The 12,376-nt window shown below is 49.8% G+C and overlaps 5 protein-coding genes across 5 annotated transcripts; all 5 read right to left on the bottom strand.

Annotated features, from left to right (window-relative positions):
- Positions 1-334: 334 nt before the first annotated feature.
- On the bottom strand, positions 335-4,101 carry DEU56DRAFT_763162 (PGAP1-like protein-domain-containing protein). The gene is made up of 7 exons (XM_041350781.1): positions 3,712-4,101; positions 3,458-3,617; positions 2,280-3,383; positions 2,080-2,229; positions 1,437-2,019; positions 817-1,380; positions 335-764 (listed from the first exon to the last, which is right to left on the bottom strand). The coding sequence occupies exons 1-7, from the start codon at positions 3,952-3,954 to the stop codon at positions 599-601; spliced, it is 2,970 nt and encodes a 989-aa protein (XP_041215565.1). The 5' UTR covers positions 3,955-4,101; the 3' UTR covers positions 335-598.
- Positions 4,102-4,433: 332 nt separating this feature from the next.
- Positions 4,434-5,064, bottom strand: DEU56DRAFT_920944 (uncharacterized protein; the record flags this gene model as incomplete). The annotated part of the gene is made up of 2 exons (XM_041358502.1): positions 4,434-4,728; positions 4,789-5,064. 2 exons carry the CDS (start codon positions 5,062-5,064, stop codon positions 4,498-4,500), a joined length of 507 nt encoding a protein of 168 aa, XP_041215564.1. The 3' UTR covers positions 4,434-4,497.
- A 1,694-nt stretch (positions 5,065-6,758) lies between these two features.
- On the bottom strand, positions 6,759-8,649 carry DEU56DRAFT_4917 (uncharacterized protein). Its single transcript, XM_041346478.1, has 4 exons — positions 8,262-8,649; positions 7,979-8,195; positions 7,357-7,926; positions 6,759-7,298 (listed from the first exon to the last, which is right to left on the bottom strand). Exons 1-4 carry the CDS (start codon positions 8,576-8,578, stop codon positions 7,212-7,214), a joined length of 1,191 nt encoding a protein of 396 aa, XP_041215563.1. The 5' UTR covers positions 8,579-8,649; the 3' UTR covers positions 6,759-7,211.
- Positions 8,650-9,278: 629 nt separating this feature from the next.
- Positions 9,279-9,865, bottom strand: DEU56DRAFT_722917 (uncharacterized protein; the record flags this gene model as incomplete). Its single annotated transcript, XM_041347749.1, has 2 exons — positions 9,279-9,591; positions 9,648-9,865. 2 exons carry the CDS (start codon positions 9,863-9,865, stop codon positions 9,279-9,281), a joined length of 531 nt encoding a protein of 176 aa, XP_041215562.1.
- A 583-nt stretch (positions 9,866-10,448) lies between these two features.
- DEU56DRAFT_763146 (uncharacterized protein) lies at positions 10,449-11,867 on the bottom strand. The gene has a single exon (XM_041350780.1). It carries the CDS (start codon positions 11,729-11,731, stop codon positions 10,910-10,912), a length of 822 nt encoding a protein of 273 aa, XP_041215561.1. The 5' UTR covers positions 11,732-11,867; the 3' UTR covers positions 10,449-10,909.
- Between the last annotated feature and the right edge of the window lie 509 nt (positions 11,868-12,376).

The raw sequence follows: 12,376 nt of genomic DNA, 5'->3' as shown, positions 1-12,376 counted from the left end.
GGTTTGATGCCTTTCAGAAGACGTACTCTGGGAACGGCAGGCAAAGTTTGCATTCACCTAATGCAGTCATGCTATGTACTATACGATGCATCATCCAAAGGACCCTCCAGACGAAGAAATGTCGATCTTTTACTGATCCGCGTCTTCGCACCAGGTTGATGCGAGTAATCGCCCCGTGTAGATATTCCCGGAGAAACTGATACAACACCGGGAGGGAAATATAATGGTCGATACGTAGATACAACCGAATCCTTTATAAACAAATATTCTTGGCAAAAGCAATGGGAGTTCTTTGAATTATTATGGACGGGGCCCGGCCGGGTTCTTGCGACGTGTCGGGCTTTAGTGGGTCAAATCACAGGCGCTGGTATGCAAGACAGCTCATACGACGTACGTCTTCTCCATGGTGTGAGCTGCCTCGCGAGCCGCTATGTAACCGTTCCATCAGCAACGAAAAACAAAAACCTGCTCAGTGCAAACAATGAAGTCAGCTGCCTCCAAGCCCAGAACTGTGAAACATGACGATCTTCAGCCGTATAATCAACGCAAGAGACATTGTTTATTTCTCAATACCCCTTCCAGGAAAATACTTGAATCGTCATTCAGCAACGCATCTAGCAAACCGGACAGGGCTGAATTTTACAACTAACGCGCACCCGATGAACAAACTCGCAACATCGAACACCCTGTATGCCTCTCGGGAGCCCAGCAAGAATGACACACAGGCGACAATGAGGTATCCCCAGTGAAGGTATGATCCCGCCCTATGATGCACATCAGTAATTCTCAGTCTCAACAGCAACAAACAGCACTCACTTTCCGTGCGATAATAGAGCGCTTTTTCTGCGACTCGTACAATCAACAAGCACAAGGAACGGTGCGACCTTGAAGACGTTGTGGTCACCATTGAACGGGGCCGTGTACCCAGCAGTCATCAAGGTTCGCACCCAAACCGCAAGCACAGGCATCGACAAAGGCAGAAGCCAAGTCATCAGCAACAGGAGATGCGTGTTCTCATGGTGAGCTTGGATGATATCCAGAGTGTCAGTGATGGTGGCCAAACCCTGAGGCCGGCGCATGTCCTGGATTTCAAGCTCTTCGGAGGGCGCTATTTCATTGGTCTCAGCGTCCTGTGTGTCCTGCTCGTGGCCGTCGAAGCGCTCACGCAGAGGAAGCGACTCGGTGGGTGTACTTCTGAGAGAAGGCGCAGAGCCAGGGTAAGGCTTTCGATGTGCTGAATTTGCACATGTGTGTAGATGAATCAACCAGCATCCGATAAACGCGATTTGCCACGGGACAAACAGGAACACCAGAAGAGAGATGAAGATAATAGAGACGACGGTGCTTCGTGACATGCCCTGGTCATTGTATTGCCTGCTCCTGCGGAGCGTATTGTTTGAGAAATAAGTCTGTCCTTTTGACTGATAATTACTCACTTTGCTGGCAGCAACCGCGTGAAGAGTCTCAAGGGCCACATGAGGAGTAATATGAACCACCAGCTGACACATACCAAGCCAGTGGCGACAACCAGCAAGACTGGCGCAAGAAACCCGAGAAACGATTCTCCTCGGGTTCCTAAGTAATAACCAGGGCTCAATGGCAACAAAGCTACAACGAAGGATGCAACAAGTAGTTTTGGCATGGGGCGACAGATGAAGGTGACCAACGATTGTTGCACACTCGGCATTGAGCCCTTCCCGCTCTCGCGCCACGCATGGAACATCAACAGCGCAACCACACCTGAACTCCAGCTTATTAAGATGGTAGGATACCTAGTGGCAATCCTCCCAATAGTTGCCCACCAGTCGATAGTCAAGATAAATTCATTGACATCTTGACAGCCAGTGCCAGACGAGTATATCCAGAGTTCTGAACTATGGGACGGAGTAAACCTTGAGAGGGGTATAAACGGCGCTGACGCATGTGTATGGATGGCGACTGGTTTATCATGTTCCAGACGATAGTAATGAGTTTCCGCTGGATGAGACTTGTGCACCAAAAGCGGGGGAAGAATGGGCTCTACATCGGAAGAATCATCAGCAATATTTTCAATAACTCAAACACCGATTCTACACATACGTGCACATGACACCGTGGGTTCGGCTGATCTTGGAGTGAGTTTATATATCAAGAGCGCGTTCGAAAGTAACTTCGGGAAGGTGATGTGCCTTCGCATTGAACTCTGTTCAACAGATTGCAACGAGAGCTTCGCGCCACCAGCAAGGATATCTGTCGTGCAATTAAGCAACAGCGAACAATACAAGGCATTGAAAACGAACCAAAGACACCAATATCACTTTGAAGAGTCTGAGTCTTGTCAAACCCTCCGAAAACCCAGCCATCTTCGCCGGCGGCATTAACATGAACACCGATCCAAGCGTCCTCCACATCAGCAGGTATACGTGGTACCGTGGCCTCGAAAAGGACTACGCCGTCGCTCTCATCGGACCCTTCATCTGGGACAGGGAAAGGCTTTCCCGGTATAGGACTTGGCAAGAGCTTCAGAGTACTGGGCTCAAGCGGTACACACGACAGGGACTCTGAATATTGTTGTATTGTTGGCGATGTCGCACGTCCAACGCAGAAGTAAGGTGATGCCTGAAGTCTGGTCGAATGCTGGGATCCAATAGACGATATGCTGCCTCGTGATACAAACAAGACAAACGTAGTGTTCGTCTCAAGAGTACGCGGTATAGGGAGGAGGTATGTCCGAAATCCAGCGGGTTTCTTCAAGACTAGATTCATATCCTCTGGGAGAGCCTCGTTCGTCGCTGCCTCGGAGATATCTATGCTTGTTGCAGGAGGAATGAGACGTCCATTTCTATTAAGCCAGGTGTCCAGAATAACTGCCATGTCTACATTGGAATTTGCTCCTCCAAGCTCGAGGGCAGCGCGAGCAACCCGCCATCGCACCTGGTGACACCATACCATTTCGCGATGTCCAACCCCAGTCCATGCACCCTCCAGTGCAGATGTAAAGATTGTGCGACGGTATATAGCACTTCCCGGATTAACGTCTCCGGCATCTGGAAGAATGCAAGACTCAGAAGGAATCATCATGTCTGTTGCCCCTCCACATATCGAGACGACAGGCGTCGGGTCATTTACCAAATATTCAGCGTTCCGTCGGTATATTTCATCTATACGGGCGTCAAAGCGTGCGGGCGGAAGTGTGTGTGGAGTAGACATAGTTATTAATGCAGATATGTCGTCAGATGGGAGAAGAGCGGTGCCCACTATGCCGCCCATTGAATGACCCATGACGATGATTCGCGTATTGGGGGGATAATGCGAGAGAATGTAACGTATCGCCGCAGAGGAATATTCTATCTGCGAGTCGAGAGTGGGTCCATGGAACGCCGAAAGGTCTTCGTTAAACTCCACTAAACCAAGGATATACGTCAGTGAGACATGTGGTAGCTTGTGGCTACACCACGTGAAGCGGAATTGGGCCTACCAGCAAAAAAGTCCAGCGGCTGAATTCCACGACCCGTAAAGTCACTAGATATGACAAAAGGAGATGAAAAATATTGCCTTGCAGCAGAAGACGCAATGGACCGGACTTGGTGCGACGAGCCAGCGTTTCCGGGGATGAACAGAACTGGTACACCCATGACCTTCATCGGTAGTGGGGGTTCGAAGACAATCATTTAGAGCCCTTGAACATGAGTTATCGGATTGCGGCTAATGGAGTGGTCACTAGACACGCACCTGGTTGGGATCCCACCCCACCTCGCGGTATAACCAGAGTGAATACCGGTGTGCCAATGGTGTCCATGAGGAGTTGAATTCGTGTTGGAGGAGGTAAGATGGAGACATCCATGACATCCGACATCCTTGTGGAGAAACTGTTAGACGAACGTCGTTGGCTGCGTGGTAGCAGATATATATAAGAGTTAGCGAGAATAACCCCAGGGTGGCCGTGAATGCGCTGGTCATGCTCGATGGCAGCATAAGTGCATGCCCGGTTTTAAGATATGTTCTTCGAGCTGCTCCTGTCTTTCAGACAGACGAGACTTTGGTAGAAATGACGTCCTTTGTAAAGGGTTGATAGCTAAGTAGTGGGACGCGACGCTGCAACAACTTTATCCCCGACTCTTACGTCGGTCTATTAGTTAGACACCAAACATGCCGAGACCCTGTTCTTTTTCGGGATATTCCGTTCGTGCTTACCCCGTTTTTCGTGCTTATTTCCCGTTTCATGTGCTAGATTCCAACGTTGTTAACCCGTCAATTACATCCCATGATTCCCAATGCCGCCGACTTGCAATTGCGCCATACGAATGCAGTTCGAAGTGGAGTTGAGGTGTCTCCATCTTGCCATTGCTATGTCTCGTTTCGCGAAACAGGGATTTCAAATGGATGCTACCTTGGAATAATTGAGACAGGGATCACCATGTCCGTGATGTGCTACTCAAGTACTGGATGGATCTCCATTTCTACTACAGATACAAAACAATGGTAATAGGTATTGAGGACCATCTTTTAATATATAAATCAATTGTGTCTGAAGTAGCTGTGAATGAATGCAATTATGATAAGAAACAGGGGTGTGAGTGCAACAATTGTGAAAAGAATACGAAATGCAAGTCCAGCAGTGTCGTAACAAAGCCAGAAAGCCGCATCACTAGTGGCAAGGAAGATGGAGGCGAGGATAAGGTTGAATCCTGCGAGTGTGCATAAGTAGCCGTTCCGCTTGAATGTCCATTTTTTGTGTTCCTCCCAGCGCTAAATGGACAGGGTAAGTGTGTTGATTATGTAATGATCAAGCAACCCACCTCATATCACTGCGCGTCCTATCAAGGACTTGGGCCTTCTCAAAGTTCCTGCTCCGTTGACAGTTCCCGGGGGATTGGGGCCTGCACCATCATGAACTGTTCCACTACTATCACCTGTTCTGCTGCTCAATTCTCCTGGGACCATGTTGGTTCGCACAGTGGCATTGCGAGTAGCGTCGCTAGCCGCCGGGTCTTCTGCACGCCTGCCGAGAGTTTCTAGTTCGGTCTGCTCGTTGCCTTCAGATCTGGTATTGCGACGCGAGAGAATGGGCTTTTTCGATGCCATGGTGGTTTGCGAAAGAAAGGTAAGTTGAGAATCTCGGGTTCTTATCCACACTAATTGGCATTCAGGTGTTGGATGCCAATCGCAATTCAGCGTTAACAGGCAATCCGGAGCCCCCAGCGTGCCGAGTATACCCCCAAGTCGGGAGGACGAGTCTGAAATGGCCGGTCTGGGTGCAGGTCTGCGCAGACCTGGAGTCTGCGTCTGTGACAAAGTCTGGGTGTACACTTGGCACGGTTTGCGGAGTTTGAAGTCGCCAGCAGTTGAATACCGCCGTATCACTGCACAACCACCTGCTGCCCGCCGCTTCCCGCCCCTGCCCACACGCTGAGCACGGACCATGGACGCCGGGTCCATCTTTGTAGCCATGCAGTGGCTAAAGTCGACATTCTACAGCCTCAGCATCACACCATATTTGTCGTGGTTGCCCCTGAAGTCCTACCCCCCTCCATAAACACATCCCACAATCAGTATTCCTTTCGATATCGATATCGTGGGCGGCGGGGAGCGGACAGGCGGGCAACGATGAGGTGGTGGGGGTGATGAGCGCATAGGAGTTTCATAATAACTCCGCTTCGATTTGCCGACGGCACCAAGACTTGCCGAGCATGCACCCAGACTTTGTCACAGACGCAGACGTAGAGTCTGCGCAGACCTGCACCCAGACCGGCCGTAACTTACACATTCACCAAGTCGGCCGCCTGGTACCCAAACTTCAGCTGGCAATCTTCGAACATGTTCCTTTCCGAATGCTTCACGACGTCGCCCTCAAATGCCAGTCCTTTCGTTAGCTCACGCAACCTCTCTTATTTCGCTCCTTGACATTCTGTCCCTACTCTCTGGACATTAACAACGAGTGCTTCATTGCCCGTGTCAAAACGGTAGAGCGTACGAAGCGGCGCATACAATGTTGTTCCTCAGTACCCATCGCTCACGCTGGTTGGGAATGCAAATTTTACCCCCGATATATTGTCGGTGCCGTGCTCAACCCGGAGATTGCATACAATATGCTTCTGGATATGCTGCTCGACACTACCGCTTCTCGTCAACCTTCAATCACCATCGTTCATGTTCGTAGACCTCAATCAATCCCAGTTATTGAAACTGTGCGCACCACAAAGCCTTGGGACCCTTTTCTTGGGAAACTGTGGAGTAGAACGTGTCCACCCTTCCAAATTGCAGGTCGCTGACTCGGATTTGATAATCGTCTGCGATAAAAAAAACCTAGCGTGTTTGGGAATGGTCATAAACGAACACGGACTATCTGGTTTCTCACCCGACCACCTCCGTTCCGTTTCCATAGTCAACCCAGTCGCAGGAACCCCGAGGTACGTCCCGAATCGGCGCTTCTCTTTTATCAGACTAGTTTGTGTATTCTAGATGATAATGGACGCCCTTTTGACCCTCCACCCTACCATCCAGCGTTTGCGACTCTCCTCGCATTCAGCTGTGCCGCGCATTGGACTTGCTACAGAAGACCGTCTTGCAAAAGTTTCCCTGGACGAACCGGACATTATTAATCTGATGCGGAATCGAATGTTCGATTGCCGAGCTCCGAGTGTTGATCAATACGCACCCCTTCATTTGATTGTCTTATATATGCATAATCTTATACCACTTGTCGCAAACTCTTGTCTCCAAATTGGATAATGCTTCTCGGTCATTAATATTGCCTTTGGCCATCCCGCCGTTCCTGTACCCATCGACGACCCCCCACAACAGCATGCGTTCTGGCACACTTGCCCTTGTCAACGTCCCACAATCTCACTGTGCCATCCCCACTCCCACCTGCTACTTTCATCCTCATGACGTGAACATCATGTCTTTGACACTGGGACTTTGACAAAGCGATTGAGTAGTTTTAAGAGCGATGTACGAAGATATGGAGGATGGTCGACGAGCTCAAAGAATGGAATTGTGAGTGACGTAGGTGAATAATACGCGAGATCTAGGTAGTACGAGCTCGAGATGATTCAGAACTGTCACGAATAAAATACGCAGATCGATATGTATATCAAGCTTCGGGCACCAAGGGTCCATATATGATATGAGGGTGAATGCACTGATGATAGTCCAATCTACACACAGGCATGATATTAGCGTGAGGGTATACTTTCTCATGGATGATGTAGCTATTTCTAGGATGATCACTAGTCTTCCCAGATGTTTATCATCTCTGATTGATGCGTCATGACAGAGACGTCTTTCTTCACAGTATTCATTCGCGGATACACGAACTAAGATAAAGATCATGTCAGCGAGAAACGTCCTGCCAAAGACCTAATGACAACTCACCCCTTCGTTATACTCATGCATGACCTCAGCTGCAAGAATACCACGGTCTTTCACAAGACCCTCATAAGCCTGTACGAGAAGACTGGTTTGCACGCCCACGGCACCCATCACAGCAGTCATAAGTATCCAATTCGTAGGACCCGTAGACATCCAAATAAGAGCATGGATAGGAGAATACACCGTGAGAAGCACGCGCTCAAGCTCTCCTGGAGTCCAGACCTCAAGCTGTTGAACCTGATCTGCGGGTGCACCTCGGGCAGGTGAAGACGACGAAGGCGTGGCAGTGGAAATACCAAGCAGGAATTTCCAAAAGGAGATGAAACAATTCCATAGGAAAAGTATGACGACTTTTATCACGCGCAGGATGCGCGTTTTGAAGGAGGCGACCGGGGAAGGCTCATCAGAAGAAAGGGGTCGCACACGTGCGGGAGAGGTTACAAACGTGGTATGTGGCGAGGATACGGGGTCTGCCTTGGTTCGACGATGGAGGCGATATGTTTTGCTTTGCGTGAACAGGTGCATTGCATTCAACGTTGAAGCAACCAACAGAACGCCCGTCATCGGAACAGTCTGCGAGAGATATGTAAGGATAGCGTGAGATTCGGTTTCGAGCGTAGCTTACCCAGTCAAACCAGCTTTGTTGACTACGTTCCCAGTACAAGTCTTCCCAGCCGATGTCTGAATCAGCCGTGGCGCGTATCTGCGATACACGCAGACAAAGGTGCAGCAGATGCATGCTAGAGCCTATGAGCCATCCGGTTGTTCTTGGAGCCGGCATGGGTAGGTTGTGAGGAAATAGTGAAATCTCGAACATAATCTGTGAAGGCAACGCTGTGATTCTGTGCAAATCGATAACTTGTTAATAAACTATGTATAAAGTTTAAATGTTCGAAACAATCACTGACCTCTCAAACACGCCTTTCTTTTTCACAACCTTCTTTGGCAGTGGCCTGAGCCCGTCCGGGATGGTGCTCATGCGAGATTTACGCTTTGCGCTAAGAGGCGAAGCATAGGGGGGTGGTCTCCTTGAACGTGCAGCATCCCAGTCGAATGGCGTAGAGGAAGATATGGAAGGGGTCGCAGATGGAGAATAAACATACGACACGCGTGTGCGAGGCGTGACTGGAGTCTGAGTTCCACCGTTCAGCCTGGGCGACGGAGAGTGTGGTGACCCTGGGGTATTTGCTGCATTGTTAGCCTGGGCAAATCGGCGCAGGCTCATCCTCGATTTTGGTTAAAGTACGAGTAAAAAGAAATCTGAGAACTGAAACTGCATGCTTTCAAGGAGGCGCGTCACACGTAACGCGTAGGTCACGCGACACGAAATTAATTTGTAGGTTAGCTAAGTCTAACGTCTAACTTAATCCAAGATCCAAGTACATGAATTACTCGTCTATAGTTCCACGATCAGACCAGGAAGACGGCACGATCAGTACGAGAGAATGAACGACTATGCTCAGCTGAAGATGCCTAACTTATCGCCATCTATAGCGATGAGCTAAACTAGGACACGCTGTCCGAGTGGGAAGGCAAATTGGCAATGTTCTTTCCACTTGCAGGCCTACCTCCATGATTTCAGGTAGGTTGTAGAAATCGTTGCGGGAGGCGGGGATATCCCACAAGGGCTGATTGGTGTTCGTGAGCTATTCCTGCCTGACAGTAAGAACGGGGAAACGACCGAACAATCAACACCACACGCAATTGGGAAGAAAATTACTTCAAGGGGTAATTGGTGGAACGACACTGTATCGTACGACGGGGAAAATAAGTAAACCTTGGAAAGAAAATTCACCATTGATCAAGAGCAGAACGATAGAAACACAAACCTACTTTCTAGATCCTCAAGGGTCGTCGAATCATGTACAAACGCCTCTAATATGCTGCAAGTATAAGAATTGGATGTAGCCGTGCTCCTGAGATCATTAGGCAAGCCAGGATTGTACCACTGCCTCGACTTCCCATACAGTTGTCTTCACGTCGGCCACATCGTCCATCCACAGTTTAAACCAAACGCTAGCACAGCAGGCTCCAAAGGCGGTTCCTGCCGCAACCTGCGGCCATGTGTGATGGCGCAACCAGACCCTTGAGACAACTATGAAGAATGTCCATGGTAAGACGACTACTGGAGCGAGGGCGGCGAAAGTGGGAAAGGTAGGATGGAGAGGTAACTGGAGGCAAGCGATAGTAATATATGTAGCGAAGAAGGTGCATGTGGATGCATGTGAACTAGGCATCCTGCAGGAGCGTGTTGAGAATGCAATTAGACTGTATGCGGTGTCAGTGGATCGTACCCATAGGTTACATTGCGTGCGGAGTGCTGTGATGGGCGCTCCTGGCGTATTGCGATCTTGATGGTCTTGGCAAGCCCTGAACACAAGACGGCACCAGTGACAAAGTATGCGACACCTGCAGAGCGGGTATAGAGAAGAACCGCAGCAGTCAACGAGGTGACGACTGTAGATGTCTGGAGAAAATGAGTACTTGGTCTCGGTTGGAACAGCAGAGGCATACTTGATCAAGAAATTTGAGCCATAGCGGTAGCCCTGCACCTGCACTCATAGCCAAGATAGAAGATGAGGGAGGGTGTTTAGAACATGACACACTTATAGGGTATTGGCCGTAGGAGCCAGGCTAGTTCTGTTAAATGCATCTCGCTAGGCTAGTTCACATGAGGCAAGATCTGGACGTGACGGTCGGCAAAGTTATAGGATTCCAAGTGCGCGTCAATACAAATATATTAAATTGTTATAGTACTGAATCCATGATCTGTTTGCTATTGGCCATAAGCAGTCAAAAGACAGCTCAGTAGCACAAATGACAAAGAGACAAAGAACTCTTTTAAAAGAGATCCCCCGACGACACAAGCCGATAGTGCAGAGGCAAGGTCATCACACCCCTCGAGTTGCAAGCAGAGCTCGAAGAGACAAGGGCGGCAAAAATTTGATAACCAAAGAATGAGGGCGGTGCCCTCATAATAGTGGTTAAACTATTAAGAACAGATACTACACTTGATCTAAGCCAAAAGGCCAGAGTGGTAAGGTTTCGAGTTGTCTGGAGCGTCCTTTTATACAAAACTATCAGCGCACGGACCCGCACGCAGACAACGATTCAACAATACCAAATAAACACCTATACCAAAGACTCGATACGCCACGCTGTCGGCCGCAATCACACGACCAGAGCACAATCCACGCCTTCCAATGATAAGAAAACCACCATCTTGGCATACCGACACGCCAAGTAGACTAAGCAAATTTGTATGCTACGTGCCCAGTAGGAAGTTCGTGAAACCGTCTGTCTACACAGGAAAAAGAATTCAAACAGTTCAAAAATTATCGATAACAATACATCTGGTTGAAAAAACTTCGTGGTCCCTTCATGGTGCTCCATCCTCACCAACGTCTCGTGTGATAAGAAGGTCAAGCTCCGAGAACCAGATCCATGAACAATGCCTTCCCATCACCTCGCGAAGGGATATGGCAAAAAGCCTCCGGCGGAGCGCGCACTCTCTGAAAGATTGTCGCCTAGCAGCGCGACGCCGTTCCTTGTCCTCCTATTTGGCACCAGCACCCGTCACGCCCACCACAAGCCCCTTCAACCACCCATTCTCCCTCCGCAGCCCCTCGCACTCGCGTTCCAGCTCAGTAACACGCTCCTCAAGCTCCTTTGCCCGTCGCTCAAGTGCAGCTTCCCGCTCCTTCTTCTTCAACCTGAATCGCGCACTAGCCGCGGTATTCCGACGACGCTTGTCTTCCGCAGCGGATAGAGGATTGGTGGAATCACCTGGCGTGTCTTCGGCAGTGGGCGACGACGGGGACGAAGGGTCGAATGCCTCTGTAGGCGTAGAGTTTTTGGACGTGCGAGCTCGCTTATTAGCAGATTGGGAAGCAGGCTGGGCATGCACGACAGGGGGAGGGGGAGGCACTGCATAAGTCCCTCCTTGAGCAGTATGCAAAGCAAGGAGTTGCGCGAGTGAAGGCGCAGCCGGCACATTCTCCGCGGGCGCAGGCACTGATTGCGGGAGTGAGAATGGGTCGATGCCAAATCCAGCTAATAGCGCGTTCAGATCAAACTGTTGCGCATGCGCATCGGAATGGGGGATGATGGTCGTGCTCGGAGGGTGCACTACGTTTTCATGGCTGTCGTGCGTGGGGAGACCTAGAGGAGAACCGGCGTCTTCTTCTGAGTCGTCGACTGCCTTTCTCTTTCCCTTGTTGTGAGCAATAGGCTCATCGGTTTCGAATGCAAGGTTTGTCCACAAGTCAAGGTGGGCTGAGAAGTCAGGGAAAGGCGGGGATGCTAACGAGTCGTCGTTGTGTGGTGTAGCAGAAGCTGAATGAACGAGATTGAGTCCTTGCAAGTTTAACGGAGGCATGAGTCGAGATGGCGTGAGCTATCTATGGTTTGATTATGGCGATGCGTGTGCGTTGGAGATGGCGACGACGGACGGGATGCAGTGAAAAAAAGAATAACCAGAACTGATAAGATTTCTGGTACTTATTGCGTGCTCACTAAGCGTTTCAGAGGTACTGACTAATATTTTACGATAAGCGACATATGCTCCTGACATGGCAGCTGACAGCACAATGCTCGTGATACATCCAGGAACAATCACAATTTTCGCAACAGCGGCGCCGATTCCCGAAGAACCAATCTCCTTGGTCCGATCGTCTTCGGCGTTTCAGTCCCTGGCGATCAACCATATTCCGGCTGTCCGAGACTCCTTCAAGGTGTCAGGTCGTCCACGACCTTGAGCTCAATTGTGTATACGATCCACCACGCAGCGCCAGTGAAACCAGAGTCCTCGCTGTGGTAGTAATGAGTTACTGTACTGCCGAAATGAAATTTAATATGATTGCTCGAGCCTTGTCGAGGGCCCTTCTTTCCCCATGCAACATTTCGCGACTGGCCCAACACTATGGAGTAATAGTGCGCGACTATGGCGCCAAATCCCATTCGCAGCGAAGACTGAATACGAGAATCATGTCGACCCAAAAGTCACGTACACCCTTTGAGAACC

Source organism: Suillus clintonianus (genome assembly GCF_016758775.1).
Source record: "Suillus clintonianus strain FC179 chromosome Unknown DEU56scaffold_1, whole genome shotgun sequence".
Taxonomy (NCBI): domain Eukaryota; kingdom Fungi; phylum Basidiomycota; class Agaricomycetes; order Boletales; family Suillaceae; genus Suillus; species Suillus clintonianus.
Note: the sequence above shows the minus strand (reverse complement) of the source record. Positions and strands in the feature narration are given on the sequence as shown.

Excerpts from the sequence above, each read along its gene's own strand:
- DEU56DRAFT_763162 (XM_041350781.1), bottom strand. The coding sequence starts at position 3,954 with ATGCTGCCATCGAGCATGACCAGCGCATTCACGGCCACCCTGGGGTTA. Across the intron at positions 2,020-2,079 it reads ACCCACGGTGTCATGTGCAC|AGCCCATTCTTCCCCCGCTT; the intron begins GTATGTGTAGAA and ends CTTCCGATGTAG. Across the intron at positions 1,381-1,436 it reads ACGCGGTTGCTGCCAGCAAA|GAGCAGGCAATACAATGACC; the intron begins GTGAGTAATTAT and ends TACGCTCCGCAG.
- DEU56DRAFT_4917 (XM_041346478.1), bottom strand. The coding sequence starts at position 8,578 with ATGAGCCTGCGCCGATTTGCCCAGGCTAACAATGCAGCAAATACCCCA. Across the intron at positions 8,196-8,261 it reads AAGAAAGGCGTGTTTGAGAG|AATCACAGCGTTGCCTTCAC; the intron begins GTCAGTGATTGT and ends CGATTTGCACAG. Across the intron at positions 7,299-7,356 it reads TGCATGAGTATAACGAAGGG|TTCGTGTATCCGCGAATGAA; the intron begins GTGAGTTGTCAT and ends TCTTTATCTTAG.
- DEU56DRAFT_763146 (XM_041350780.1), bottom strand. The coding sequence starts at position 11,731 with ATGCCTCCGTTAAACTTGCAAGGACTCAATCTCGTTCATTCAGCTTCT.